The sequence below is a fragment of the Ooceraea biroi genome, chromosome 8, assembly GCF_003672135.1.
Source record: "Ooceraea biroi isolate clonal line C1 chromosome 8, Obir_v5.4, whole genome shotgun sequence".
Lineage (NCBI taxonomy): Eukaryota > Metazoa > Arthropoda > Insecta > Hymenoptera > Formicidae > Ooceraea > Ooceraea biroi.
Window position 1 is genome coordinate 7304172 of NC_039513.1, and position 12821 is coordinate 7316992.

At 33.3% G+C, this 12821-nt stretch overlaps 3 protein-coding genes across 4 annotated transcripts; 2 read left to right on the forward strand and 1 right to left on the reverse strand.

Moving 5' to 3' along the window:
* The first annotated feature begins 5422 nt into the window (after nucleotides 1–5422).
* On the forward strand, nucleotides 5423–8056 carry LOC105287831 (adenosine kinase). Its single transcript, XM_011353637.3, has 6 exons — nucleotides 5423–5833; nucleotides 5931–6163; nucleotides 6384–6557; nucleotides 6657–6927; nucleotides 7146–7415; nucleotides 7642–8056. The coding sequence occupies exons 2-6, from the start codon at nucleotides 5934–5936 to the stop codon at nucleotides 7840–7842; spliced, it is 1146 nt and encodes a 381-aa protein (XP_011351939.1). The 5' UTR covers nucleotides 5423–5833; nucleotides 5931–5933; the 3' UTR covers nucleotides 7843–8056.
* Nucleotides 8057–8723: 667 nt separating this feature from the next.
* LOC105287826 lies at nucleotides 8724–10537 on the reverse strand. 2 transcript variants are annotated; one of them, XM_011353632.3, is made up of 5 exons: nucleotides 10443–10537; nucleotides 10149–10381; nucleotides 9548–10059; nucleotides 9416–9445; nucleotides 8724–9333 (listed from the first exon to the last, which is right to left on the reverse strand). In XM_011353632.3, the coding sequence occupies exons 2-5, from the start codon at nucleotides 10217–10219 to the stop codon at nucleotides 8819–8821; spliced, it is 1128 nt and encodes a 375-aa protein (XP_011351934.2). In that variant the 5' UTR covers nucleotides 10220–10381; nucleotides 10443–10537; the 3' UTR covers nucleotides 8724–8818. The 2 variants fall into 2 exon arrangements, with proteins under 2 accessions (XP_011351934.2, XP_011351936.2); XM_011353634.3 differs by having other exon boundaries at nucleotides 8724–9189; nucleotides 9259–9333; nucleotides 10149–10448.
* Nucleotides 10538–10615: 78 nt separating this feature from the next.
* Nucleotides 10616–12645, forward strand: LOC105287827 (geranylgeranyl transferase type-1 subunit beta). The gene is made up of 3 exons (XM_011353635.3): nucleotides 10616–11530; nucleotides 11626–11995; nucleotides 12172–12645. The coding sequence occupies exons 1-3, from the start codon at nucleotides 10997–10999 to the stop codon at nucleotides 12291–12293; spliced, it is 1026 nt and encodes a 341-aa protein (XP_011351937.1). The 5' UTR covers nucleotides 10616–10996; the 3' UTR covers nucleotides 12294–12645.
* Nucleotides 12646–12821: the final 176 nt, after the last annotated feature.

Consider the following 12821-nt stretch of genomic DNA (forward strand, 5'->3'; position numbering starts at 1 on the left):
ATAATTAATATAGAAAAAATAGTAATTTCTACTTAATTTGCGAGTATTAATTATTTTTACATCATACGTTTCAATGTACTCGATTATGGAACAAGAGACAAAAATCAACACAAGTGTGTGTGATTCCCGCCTCTGATTCACCAAGCGACCGATAGATGGCCAGGCCAGGCGTGACGTTCTCGCAAGAAACATTTGCGTTATCACCTTATAAATAACCATCCGGAAAACCGATCCAGTACTCTTTTCTTCTTCTTTTCTTTTGAAATCATTATTGCTTGAGGTGATATCTCATTCCAAAAGAGTGAGATTTCACTACACGAAATTTAGAGAGTAATTCATAAAATATAAAAATCTAGTTTTTTTACAAAAATGTGACTTAACTCTGTCTATCTTTGAGGCACTGATATATAGAATTGATAAATATTTTTCTGATGGTTTCTGAAACTTTTTTTCCCGAAAAAGAAACGTTTCTCTTAACGTTTTTTCGTTGGACATTTTTCTCCTAAATAAACGTTTCAATAAAATGGTTATGAAACGTTACGTTAAAACGTTTATAACGGCTTTGAAACCAATGTGTGCTGCCTGGGTCGTCCTTCGAGGCTCCATGAAGCTTCCATTAATGATCCACGGAACGTCGGTTAGTTGTCCACCGAGGCTCCGTGAACCCTCTATTAATGATCTACAAAACGTCCAATCGACGTCCCATGGACGTCTGTGAAGATGTCTAATGGAGGTCCATTGGACGTGCGCAAAGCGGAACTATGGATTTCTAGTGGCTGTCCATTGGATGTCTAAAGGACGTCCACTGGATGGTTTGAACCTCCATGACAGACGTCCATTGGACGTCCAATGGAGGTTTTCGTTTTATGTGGGGTGTAATGTATATCCATATATACTTTTACTTTGACATATATTGAAGTATCTTTCAAATTCTTTATACGGAATATATATGTTATATACTACGTAATAGCCCATACAGCACAAAATATTCGGAGAATATTCTAACAACATGTTTTCCATATATTCTGAGAATATTCGAAAAGAATATTCATAAACAGTTCCACGAATGTTCTAAATGTTATTGGTATGTTATTTGGTAAGTACTCAGAATATTTTAATGATATTTCAATGAATATTCTTATAATATTTTATTTCTTATAATATTTCCCATAATATTCCTAGAATATTATATACACTCTAAAAATCTTCATCGTACTTAGTGTTTTAAGTATACACATTTAAGCAGAAATAATAATGTTTGACTTATCAAACGCAAGTGGAAAAGCGTTGGAGTTTCAAACACTTTTGTATCAAACATTGCTATATATATTTAAATTGTTTTGCTAAAATCAAACATGAGTCAAATTAAACAGATATATACGTTTGATTTTTAAACGGGAACAAAATAAAACACAATTTGTGTTTGATTATTAGAAAGTCAAACAGATTTATATTTCAAACACTTTCTAATTACACACTTATGAAACAAACACTTACAAACTTAAGCACTGAATTCTTACAAAATTTCAACAAACCAGATGGCGCACGCGGCGCAGTTTCTCGCGAGCAAGAGTTGCCTAACAAGGTATTTATTAAATCGTGATACTCTGGGAGTATCTGATGTTATTTGATACAGTAACAAGAATTTCCTTGGCACTATATTTTATATTTTCCTTCAAGGTCGTACTAAACATTAATTTTGTAGGATATGCAGCAGGAGGCATTAATTGTGATTTTTCTGATCTTCGAATTTTGCTATACAATTCATACTTCGTCGAAAGTAAAAGATGAGTATAATACATGTATTATAAATATAAATACCTTGTTAGGCAACTCTTGCTCGCGAGAAACTGCGCCGCGTGCGCCATCTGGTTTGTTGAAATTTTGTAAGAATTCAGTGCTTAAGTTTGTAAGTGTTTGTTTCATAAGTGTGTAATTAGAAAGTGTTTGAAATATAAATCTGTTTGACTTTCTAATAATCAAACACAAATTGTGTTTTATTTTGTTCCCGTTTAAAAATCAAACGTATATATCTGTTTAATTTGACTCATGTTTGATTTTAGCAAAACAATTTAAATATATATAGCAATGTTTGATACAAAAGTGTTTGAAACTCCAACGCTTTTCCACTTGCGTTTGATAAGTCAAACATTATTATTTCTGCTTAAATGTGTATACTTAAAACACTAAGTACGATGAAGATTTTTAGAGTGTATATAATATTCTAGGAATATTATGGGAAATATTATAAGAAATAAAATATTATAAGAATATTCATTGAAATATCATTAAAATATTCTGAGTACTTACCAAATAACATACCAATAACATTTAGAACATTCGTGGAACTGTTTATGAATATTCTTTTCGAATATTCTCAGAATATATGGAAATCATCCCAGCAAACACAGTCATATAACAGTGATATTGCCATAATATAACAGAATGTGACACGCAATATAACATGTTCGTTACATGTAATGTATATGTTAGTTGTAATTTCCCACTCATACGAAATTGCAGTAATATAACAGTAATATAACGTGTTACTAAAATGTTACTTCAATGTTATATAAATGGAATATAATTATTTTTTCTTCCTCTTTTTACGACTACAGGTTTGTATTTAATTTATTTTCCTAAACGTTATGCAGAAGTTAGTACTTTGCTCTTATTTATTATTCGTTCAAAAATGTACCACTTCATTGTAGAAATGAACTTATAATACAAGTTGTATCGTGCCGTGATCACCGTTCTTATATATATTTTGTATCATATTTTGCATACGAGAAACGGAAGCCATCTAGCGGACGACTCGACATCTGTATGTTAAAAATGGTATATAACATAGACATAATATGCAAATATTACAGTTATATAACATCGCATATTTAAGTTATATTACTGCTATATTATTATAACCAATATATAACAGAGCAATATAACAGTTTTATAACACAGTTATATTGCAGTTACAAAGAAAATTATGTAACTTTAACAGTAATAACATATAACAGTTGTTATATTGCGTGTTACTTCTGTGTTATATGACAGTTATATTTTGTGTTTGCTGGGATGTTGTTAGAATATTCTCTGAATATTTTGTGCTGTATGGGAATGTACACTTCAAAATAGTTACATTAAATGTATTAACATATAAAACTGTAATGTTAACAGGTGAAATATTCAATAGAACATTTAAGTATGGAACATTTAATATGTTAGGACCTAATAGTTAGGTGACTGAAGAATTATGTTAAAATGTATCAATTTTTTTATTCATATAGTATGAACGAAAATGTTCTATCAACTTTTCTGATAAGTTATTGTAACTTCTCTTCCATGTAGTTTTCAATTACTTTGTATGTTATTTTTACATCACACTTAAACCCACACGGAACAAAAACCTCCAATGGACGTCCACTAGAAGTCCATCATGGAGATTTGAAACCTCCATTAGCATCTACATAACATCCAGTAAACATCTACTAGACATCCATAGTTCCGCATTTGAAACGTCCATACAACCTCCATTAGACGTATCCATAGATGTTTCGTGGATGTAATATAGAGCAATCGTAGATATTTAAAGGAGCTTTGATGGATGAAAGATAGACGTTAACTGGATGTTTTGTTTGTTTCTTTAGAAATTTAACTTTACTTACAAATATTAAGAAATTGATTAATTATTCATACTTGTTGCACATATTTTATTTACTCATTTTATGTGTATTTTATGAAAAAGTTTCAAAAGAAAAGAGTACTGGATCGGTTTTCCGGATGGTTATTTATAAGGTGATAACGCAAATGTTTCTTGCGAGAACGTCACGCCTGGCCTGGCCATCTATCGGTCGCTTGGTGAATCAGAGGCGGGAATCACACACACTTGTGTTGATTTTTGTCTCTTGTTCCATAATCGAGTACATTGAAACGTATGATGTAAAAATAATTAATACTCGCAAATTAAGTAGAAATTACTATTTTTTCTATATTAATTATATAATTTCGAATCAATTTAATAAAACACATTTTTCGTTTCTGTGGAAACGTGAAAAATACGTTTTTAAAATTTAGGTCTAAAAACGGTTTCTATTTAAACCGTTTCTTAAATGGTACTTTATGTTTCTTAGACATTAGATACGTCTAAGAAACATATATTAGGCTAACATGTACTGCCTGGGTTATAAACACATAAATATGAGTAAATAAAATATGTCCAATAAGTTATGAACAATTGCTCTCTTTCTTAATTACTGTCAGGCAATTAAGAAAGAGAGCAATTGTTTATAACAATTATTGGACATATTTTATTTACTCATATTTATGTGTTTGTAAGTGATCGGTTTGAATATGAGAAATATGTTTCTTGTATTTAAAACCAATCATTTATACACATAAAATGAGTAAATAATGTGCAACAAATATGAATAATTAATAAATTTCTTAATATTTGTAAGTAAAGTTAAATTTCTAAAGAAGCTACAAAACATCCAGTTAACGTCTATTACAAATTTTTAATAATTTAGAAAATTTCACTATTAATTTTTTTGGGTATATTTACAAATCCATTATATATCTATAATAGATGTATATTAGACGTCCATGATGGATGTATAGTGGATATCCACTATGGAGGGAATATGGATCTCTATTAGAGATTCACCTAACATCCATCGTGGAGATAGATGTCGTATGGAGCGGTGGAGGTTATATGGACGTCTAATGGACGTCATGTTCCGTGTGGGAAGTTACAATAACAAAAATAAATGTAAAGTATTACGTGTTAATTACTTAACATTTCTAGTTTGTCAAGAAGTAACACATGAATGAGTTACTTTAACTTAAAATTTAGAGTGGACTTTCTAGGACATGCAAAAAATGTTAAAATTAACATTTTATTTTTTACTGTGTATCGTTAAGTAAATTTATCAATTTTTTAAGGCCGGTATTCATAGTCGGATCTTATATACCAACCTAAATGGAAGCAGTTTTACGTTCGTTTATGCAACACTGCAAGCAGAGCATCCAGAGCAGTACCTCTAAAGTAGCTGCGCAGATGGGATATATCTTTGCATAAACGAATGACAAACTGCGCTGCAGTCGCTTTCGCAGGCAGAGTAAATGAACATCTGCGGCAGCCACTGCATAAACGAACGCACCCTATTACACAATGCAAAGGAACAGGGAATAGCCAATCGCGTTGCTCGATTTGGTCATCCGTACTCAAATCGTGTAACGCGATTAGTTATTCCCTGTTCCTGTGCCTGTTCCTTTGCATTGTGTATAGGCTTTATTCCATTCGGCGAACCTGGCCACATGCGGAACATTTTTCGCTGCCACTTCGGATCTAGGGAGTTAGGTCTCCTTACTATTACTTCGTGTCTGAATCCTTTCTCAAATGCACGTATTCATTGACTATCGCAGTTTTGTGTGGAAAATAATTTATAGGTTATGATCGAAGAGAGAGACTGGAGATGTGACAGTGACGCGATAAAGTGGATTGAAGCAGATAGAACACGATGTAGCTTCGAAAGTGAATGAAAGGACGTCGAAGTGTTTGATTAAGTTGGGCGATTCGTTTTGCCGATCATGATGGAGAAAAAGTTTTAGATAAAGCGATTTTCTGTTCGCTTGTCTCGAAGTTTGCAGTCTCTATTCATACCTTCGTATTGTTTAATTAGTTGACAATGTCACGTACATTTTCCGTCGTAATACTTTAGTCTTGCAAGTTTTATGTAGCCGTGTAATTCCTTTCGTGTGAATGTTACGACTTGTAGCTCTGTAATTATCCTTGCGCGGATGTTATAATGATTGCAGAAATTTTATTTATCTTGTAAGTAATCTAAGGTCAAGAGATATGTTTATATTAAGTATATTTTAATTTAGAATTCGTTGTTAATCTCCTTATTTATTCACATGCTTACACGAAGCTAATGTTCAGACCTCGCTCCTCAATACGAAAAATGGTAGAGAAGATTTCACTGCAGAAGACGATCGCTCGATTGGACTTTCCAGCTATTATAGCCTTCGGCAACCCTTTACTGGATATCTTTGTGATGCTGGAAAATGACGACCTGTTTAAGAAGTACAATCTTAAGACGGATGGTGAAACAGAACTGTGCGAGGAGAAGATGCAGGAGTTAACTGCAGATTTACCATCAGAGTTAATGAATATATTTATTAGAATATATTTATGTTTGTGCTCTATATATATATATTCTGTTTTTATTTAAATTTTTTATTTATTTAATTTATAAATATGAAATTTGTGTTTCATAAGTTTTTATTTTTATTAAGTAAATTGCTTGCGAACAAAAAGAAATAAATTATGATTTAAATTAGATTACACCATCACACATAATAAAAATTTTCCTGTTTTGTAGGAGTGAGCAAAATATGTGCCCCGGAGGATCCGCGCAGAATACAATGAGGATCTTACAATGGCTCTGTGATGATACCCATGAGTCTCAAATTGGTATTTTTCACGGTGGCCTCGGAAACGATCAAAATGGTTCGATCTTAGAAAAATTAGTTCGAATTTCTGGGGTGGATGTAAGGTTTGTAGTTACACCACGTAACTCACTCACCAAAGAATGAAGTAATATTTTTTTTCACGGCAATAATGCTATAAATTTTACTTTTGAATATTCTGTTAGGTACGCCATACATCCAACTCTGCCTACTGGATTATGCGTTTCGCTCGTACACGATACTTCCCGTAGTTTGGTTGCGAATCTTGGTGCAGCTAATGTATATACATTGGACGACCTGAAGAAGGCGAATTTACGATTGGACAACGTGAAAGTAATTTACATTGAAGGATATTTCATAACGCATAGTTTGGACGTGGCTAAGGAATTGGTTAAGCGGGCGCAGGAGACAAATATCATAATAGCGTTCAACCTTAGTGGTCTATATATATTTCAGGTATAAACCATAAAATATATCATTATTTCAGTGATAATAATATATTAATATATTATTATTAATATATATCAGGTATAACCCATAAAATTTATTATTTATTGATAGCTATTGTAAATAGATAGTAGATATGCTAGACAAGAACATCTTATGCAATCTTTGTTTTAACATTGTAAACTTGAATAATGAATGCATTATTCCATTCTGTCTAATTTGTAAAGAATCATCATGCAGCTATTTGCGAAATGGTCGGTTACGCCAAGATCGTATTCGGGAATGCGAGGGAAATGATTGCTCTGGCACAGGCATTGAATGTGAAATACGACGACGTTACTGACATACCTTTCTTGCTAAATAGCTTGAAGAGAATAACGGTGGACATTTCTAGCGCTAGCTGCAAAGATTGGCTCGCTGATGATGGCATATTCGTCATGACACGCGGAGGATCTGCACCGGCGATCATTGTATGGGGCAAAGGACAATCGATTCAGGTTTGTTTCATAAAATATAAAAATCATGTAAATTCAAGTAAACATGTTGTACAACTAAATAGTAATTAGTAACTATTTATTTATATCATTTATATTATTTATATAAAAACAAAATATATACAACCAAGATGATAAATAATATACATATAAAAAACCTAAGTATATATATTTTTTTTATATTTATAAGAATAAAGGAATAAATTCTTTTTACGTTTATTTCACGCAGATACCACCGATTTCACCAAAGGCACCTATCGTAGACACAACAGGCGCCGGGGATGCTCTAGTGGCTGGTTTTCTCGCTGGCGTTCTGGCACATTGGGACCCGAAGAATTGCTTAGAATTGGGATGCAAGGTCGCATCGTACATGATAACCAGATTTGGCGTCACGCTACCGTGCAACCTACCTCCCGATTTGCTGCCATAACAGTTCGATTCCTTTAGGAAATTAATGACTAATCGTTACCTGACATACTCGTAATCGTACGGTTATTATTTATTTATTGCTTGAAAAAATTCTACGCGGCGAATTACTCGTCAGAAATGATAATTAGCAGTTCTTATCGATGTGACATCAATTAGATATTTATTTTTTCGGGCTATAGTGAATATTTGCAACGCGTATGCGTCACATTGTAAAATGATATAGAATTCGTTCCATTGGTTCAATATTGCTATCGCGATCTTGTCATCAGATCGTGCAGCAATCTTAATTATTAACATGCAAACAGGGAAAGAGATATTGAGCATTGTCCTCGATAAATGTGTTGCTACTAGAGATCTATAGTTTATCTGCCTGCTGTTGCAATGTGCTAAACTGTGTAATATATATATATATATATATATATATATATATAAAAGTTTATAATTAATAATTATATTCATTTTTTCTTTTCCTATTTTTTTATGGTATATAGAGAGACGGTACCGATGTATAGTTTATGTCATTGTATACATATGTGTATATACATGTGCGTGTGTATAGAAAATTTTATGTATAGAAAATTTTAAATATATTTAAGTTTATTTTGTGTGTTCTAATCCTTCATTGTATTGTCTGCACAAATTTATATAATTATTCTATCATATATTGTAAAGTACTCTGCAAACCAATCTCTTTTACATAGCATTGGGTATGTTGAAAGTGCTAACTGGACTACAGCGAGAATCGCAGGTTAAAAGTTGAAAGATCTATTTATGAAATTAAATATAAAACAAATTTAATGACAAGGTAAAATATTGAAAATTGATAGTATTGGACAGGATGACAAAAATATATTTAAGAAATTAACAAAGAGACAAGTTATTATTTCGGTTAAAATATTTATTTCACTTTGAACAATTATAAATGATTAATAATAAAATATGTTTAAATATGTGGCTTCAAGCCTTACTACAAAATATCATGAGATGCTTTTCGTAATTATTTTCTTGTCTTTGGCTTTCTTTAAATCGGTTATTTTCACATCTAATCTTTTTCTTTGTCGTTTCAGTAATTTTACTTTATTTAAGGCAGATGTTAATTTATTTTTCATAACTTCCTTTTGCTCCCGCAACAAATGCCGAAACATTTCCGCCTGATTTTCTAATTGTCTTGTGTGATCGTCTTTCAATGATTGCACAAGAGCCCTCAAGCGTTCATTATCTGCTTTAAGAGTTTTAATTTGTAATTCTAGATTTGGTTCATTTGTAGGAAGACATTTATTCGTTCGCACGATCTGTAATCCTGGATTTGGCTCGTTTGTAGGAATACATTTATTCGTTCGCACAATCTCTACATAAACAAATGTATTAGAATTTCCTATACCGAAATTATAGGCGTACATGCGTACTAAATACATACCTTTTACGGAAATAGGTACAATGTGTGCATTTCTGTTGCAAATGTTGGAAATTACATCTCTTTTTGCTACTATTTCTGTCGAAATAGGTACTTCGTTAATATTTTTATTGCAAAAATGTATTTGTAAGAAATATATGTGCACGCTGAACACGCATACCTTCTTTGCAGCCAGTCTTCACTTGTCCATCTATTATTATCCATTATTTCAAAATTGCAAATTTACAAATATGTAGGAATTTTTTGTATCAATAACAAGTAATTCTTCTATCATAACTTGATGCATACTTACGTAGATTTATTAAACCATTTTGCTCTTGCAATGGATCTACTCGTAGAGCTAAAAGTTTTGTTGGTACTACATTTATTTTTAATCTCTTGTTTTGCTCTTGCAACGGGTCTACTCGTAGCGCTAAAAGTTTTGTCGGTACTGTATTTATTTTGACTCTTTTATTTTGCTCTTGCAATGGGTCTACTCGTAGTGCTAAGAATTTCGTTGGCACTGCATTTATTTTTACTCTTTTGTTTTGCCCCTGCAACGGATCTACTTGTACTGTTAAAGGCTCTGTTGGCGCTGCATTTATTCTTAATCTTTTATTTTGCTCCTGCAACGGATCTACTCGTAGTGTTAAAAATTCTGTTGGTACTGCATTTATTTTCAATCTTTTTCTGTCCTGTCCTTCAGAAAGAAATTCTTTCTTGAAATGCCGTTCACAAATTCTGCTATATGCAGTTATAGAGGATTGTGTTTTATGAATAGCTGTGATCCATTTTTCTGATAAAAGTTTGTCATCTAATGGGAATCTGAAATATATTTTCAAATGTTTTATTTTTATGTATGTTATGTGTGATTCTACTATTGTAAAAGGTTACATGTATTTCAGCATGCTCACCTGAAGAAAGAAATTCCACAGTTTTTCGTTTGCATGCTTTGGCACTCGTTTATCACGCACTTTGTCGGCATTTTAACTTTCTATATTTTTGTGTGTTGCAATTTTGTTAGTTTCCCTTTTAACATTTGATTATACATATTTTAGGTTATTAACATTTAATAAAATGTTTTTTGTTAATTTTTTGTACTATATAACCTTTTCTGCATAAAAAAACCTTTCGCCTTTCACCCAGCCTTTGCATTAAAAAAATAGTTATATTTTAATATACATTTTATTATTACATGCATAACTTACTTTTATATTTTTCCCACGTCTCACTTTGCTTACGTATGCGGTCATATGTAGATATATAAACATGTAGGCTTGTACTTTTTATTTGCATGCGCATGCGCGAAATAGAGCACTTTTAGGTCGGTATTCAAAGGCTGCGCTCCGACATTCGCTCCGATATTAGTCATCAGATGTGAGCGAGCCAGCGAACGTAACCTCTAAATGCCGAAGTGACAGCGGCGAGAGCAAAAGAAAAATCGTTACGCACAATTTTAATTATTAATTGGACTCCGTGTAAAAGAGAGCGTATACAGAATGTATCACTCCGACACGAGAATCGACGAAGCGTCGGCGCGATTTGTACAATTTTGACAAGCCGGCATGAGAGGAAAGGGTGGAGAGTAACTGATTAATATTGTATATATGAAAATTGTTACATGTTACGTTTTTGCACAACGATCCCACAAGTACGAGTCTTTTTTTAAAGTGTAAACCGAGATACATGTCACATCGATTTAAGTGACACTCTTGTTTGTTATAATCGAGTTATCATCGTCGAGGTTACACGATAGATAATCATGTTGCCGCAACTAGCGAAGGAGAAGCACGCCAAGTACTTTCGAGGCTTACTAAAGATCATGCCTAGCGATCTGGCGGAATTCGATTCCACCAGGCTGATGATAGCGTACTTCGCGTTGTCTGGTCTAGATTTGTTGAACTCGTTGGACGAGCTCGGGGAGAAGGGTAAGTCCGAGGCTATCGATTGGATCTACCGTCTGCAGGTTGTGGGAGCGGGCTCGCGTTCCGGTTTCCAAATCTCCACGACCATACCAAAGGACATGCCAGAGTATCAGTGTGGTCATTTGGCAATGACCTATACTGGCCTGGTCACCCTACTGATCCTCGGCGATGACTTGAGCCGAGTCGACAGGAAATCTATCATCGAAGGAGTGTGCTCGTGCCAAAACCCGGATGGCTCTTTCACAGCCATGGTGACAGGATGCGAGAGTGATATGAGATTCGTTTACTGTGCCTGTTGCGTCTCCGCTATATTGGACGACTGGTCGGGAGTCGATATTCCAAAGGCTATTGATTATATTTTACGAAGCATTGTAAGCATTTATTTGTTTCAAGTTTATTATCATATGCAGAAAGTTATTTTTGCTCCTCAGATTTGATTGTAATGATTGGTTCATAATAATTACAGTCATACGACGGTGGTATTGGACAAGGACCTGGTCTCGAGTCACATGGAGGATCCACTTTCTGCGCCGTGGCAAGCTTGTTTCTAATGAAGAAGCACGTCAATGTGTTCGACGTGCTGACATGGAATCGTTTGGCTCGACTGAGGCGTTGGTGCCTTATGAGACAAGATGGTGGATTTCATGGGAGACCAGGGAAACCATCCGATACGTGTTACAGCTTCTGGGTTGGTGCTACGCTTGAACTGCTCGAGTTCTTCGATTTCTCAGACGCTGAACAGAATAAAGCATTTATTCTTAACACCCAAGATACGATTGTTGGAGGTTTGGCAAAGTTCGAAAACACTCGACCTGATCCTTTGCATACATACTTAGGTAGGTATAAAATAAATAAATTACGTGCAGTTGAATGCTTGTTTGAAAATAAAAATAACAAATAATTTTGCATATCTGCTGCCTTACGAGAAATTATTTCATAAATGTTTTTAATAAATTATAAATTATTTTGCGTATAACGGCGCATATGGACAAAATATGATTTTTTCCGACAGGTCTGTGCGGTTTGAGTCTCTTGGGACAACCCGGTCTATGTACGATAAATCCAGAGCTCAATATCTCTCAACGAGCTTACGAACACTTACAACAGATTCATAAAAAGTGGCGGAGTGAATGATTCTGGTTTATAAGGGTTTATGAAGATAAGAGAGATATCATATCAAATGCACAGAGTTAAATGTATCAGATCCAACACTTTTGCATTCGCTCGTAACTCCTGTTTGTATTTTAGTATATTCTCTGTGCTGGAAATCTCATTCTAAAGATGTCAATTAATATTACTACAATAATCACACGACATACGTATGTTGTAATGATGTTTTCTTTTACATGATTTGAGACTATGTTGAAGGATGTGCTTGTTACGTATGTATAGCATACACATTAAAATATGGATATTACTAGTAGAAAATTTACTAGCTAGAAGAATATTAATAAAAATAATTTAGACTATTGTCTTTTAATCTCTATTTTCTTCTTTTGAATATTAAAGTTGTCATTAATAAGTTAATGATTTAATTGTTAAAAATTTATAACAATATTGGGTAACAATGGAAAGTTCTTTCCGTTTTTTAGATTTTAAGCAAAATTAATATATGTTTCGACGTTTATCATGGAAGCAACAAGTTATGGAAAATAAAATAAC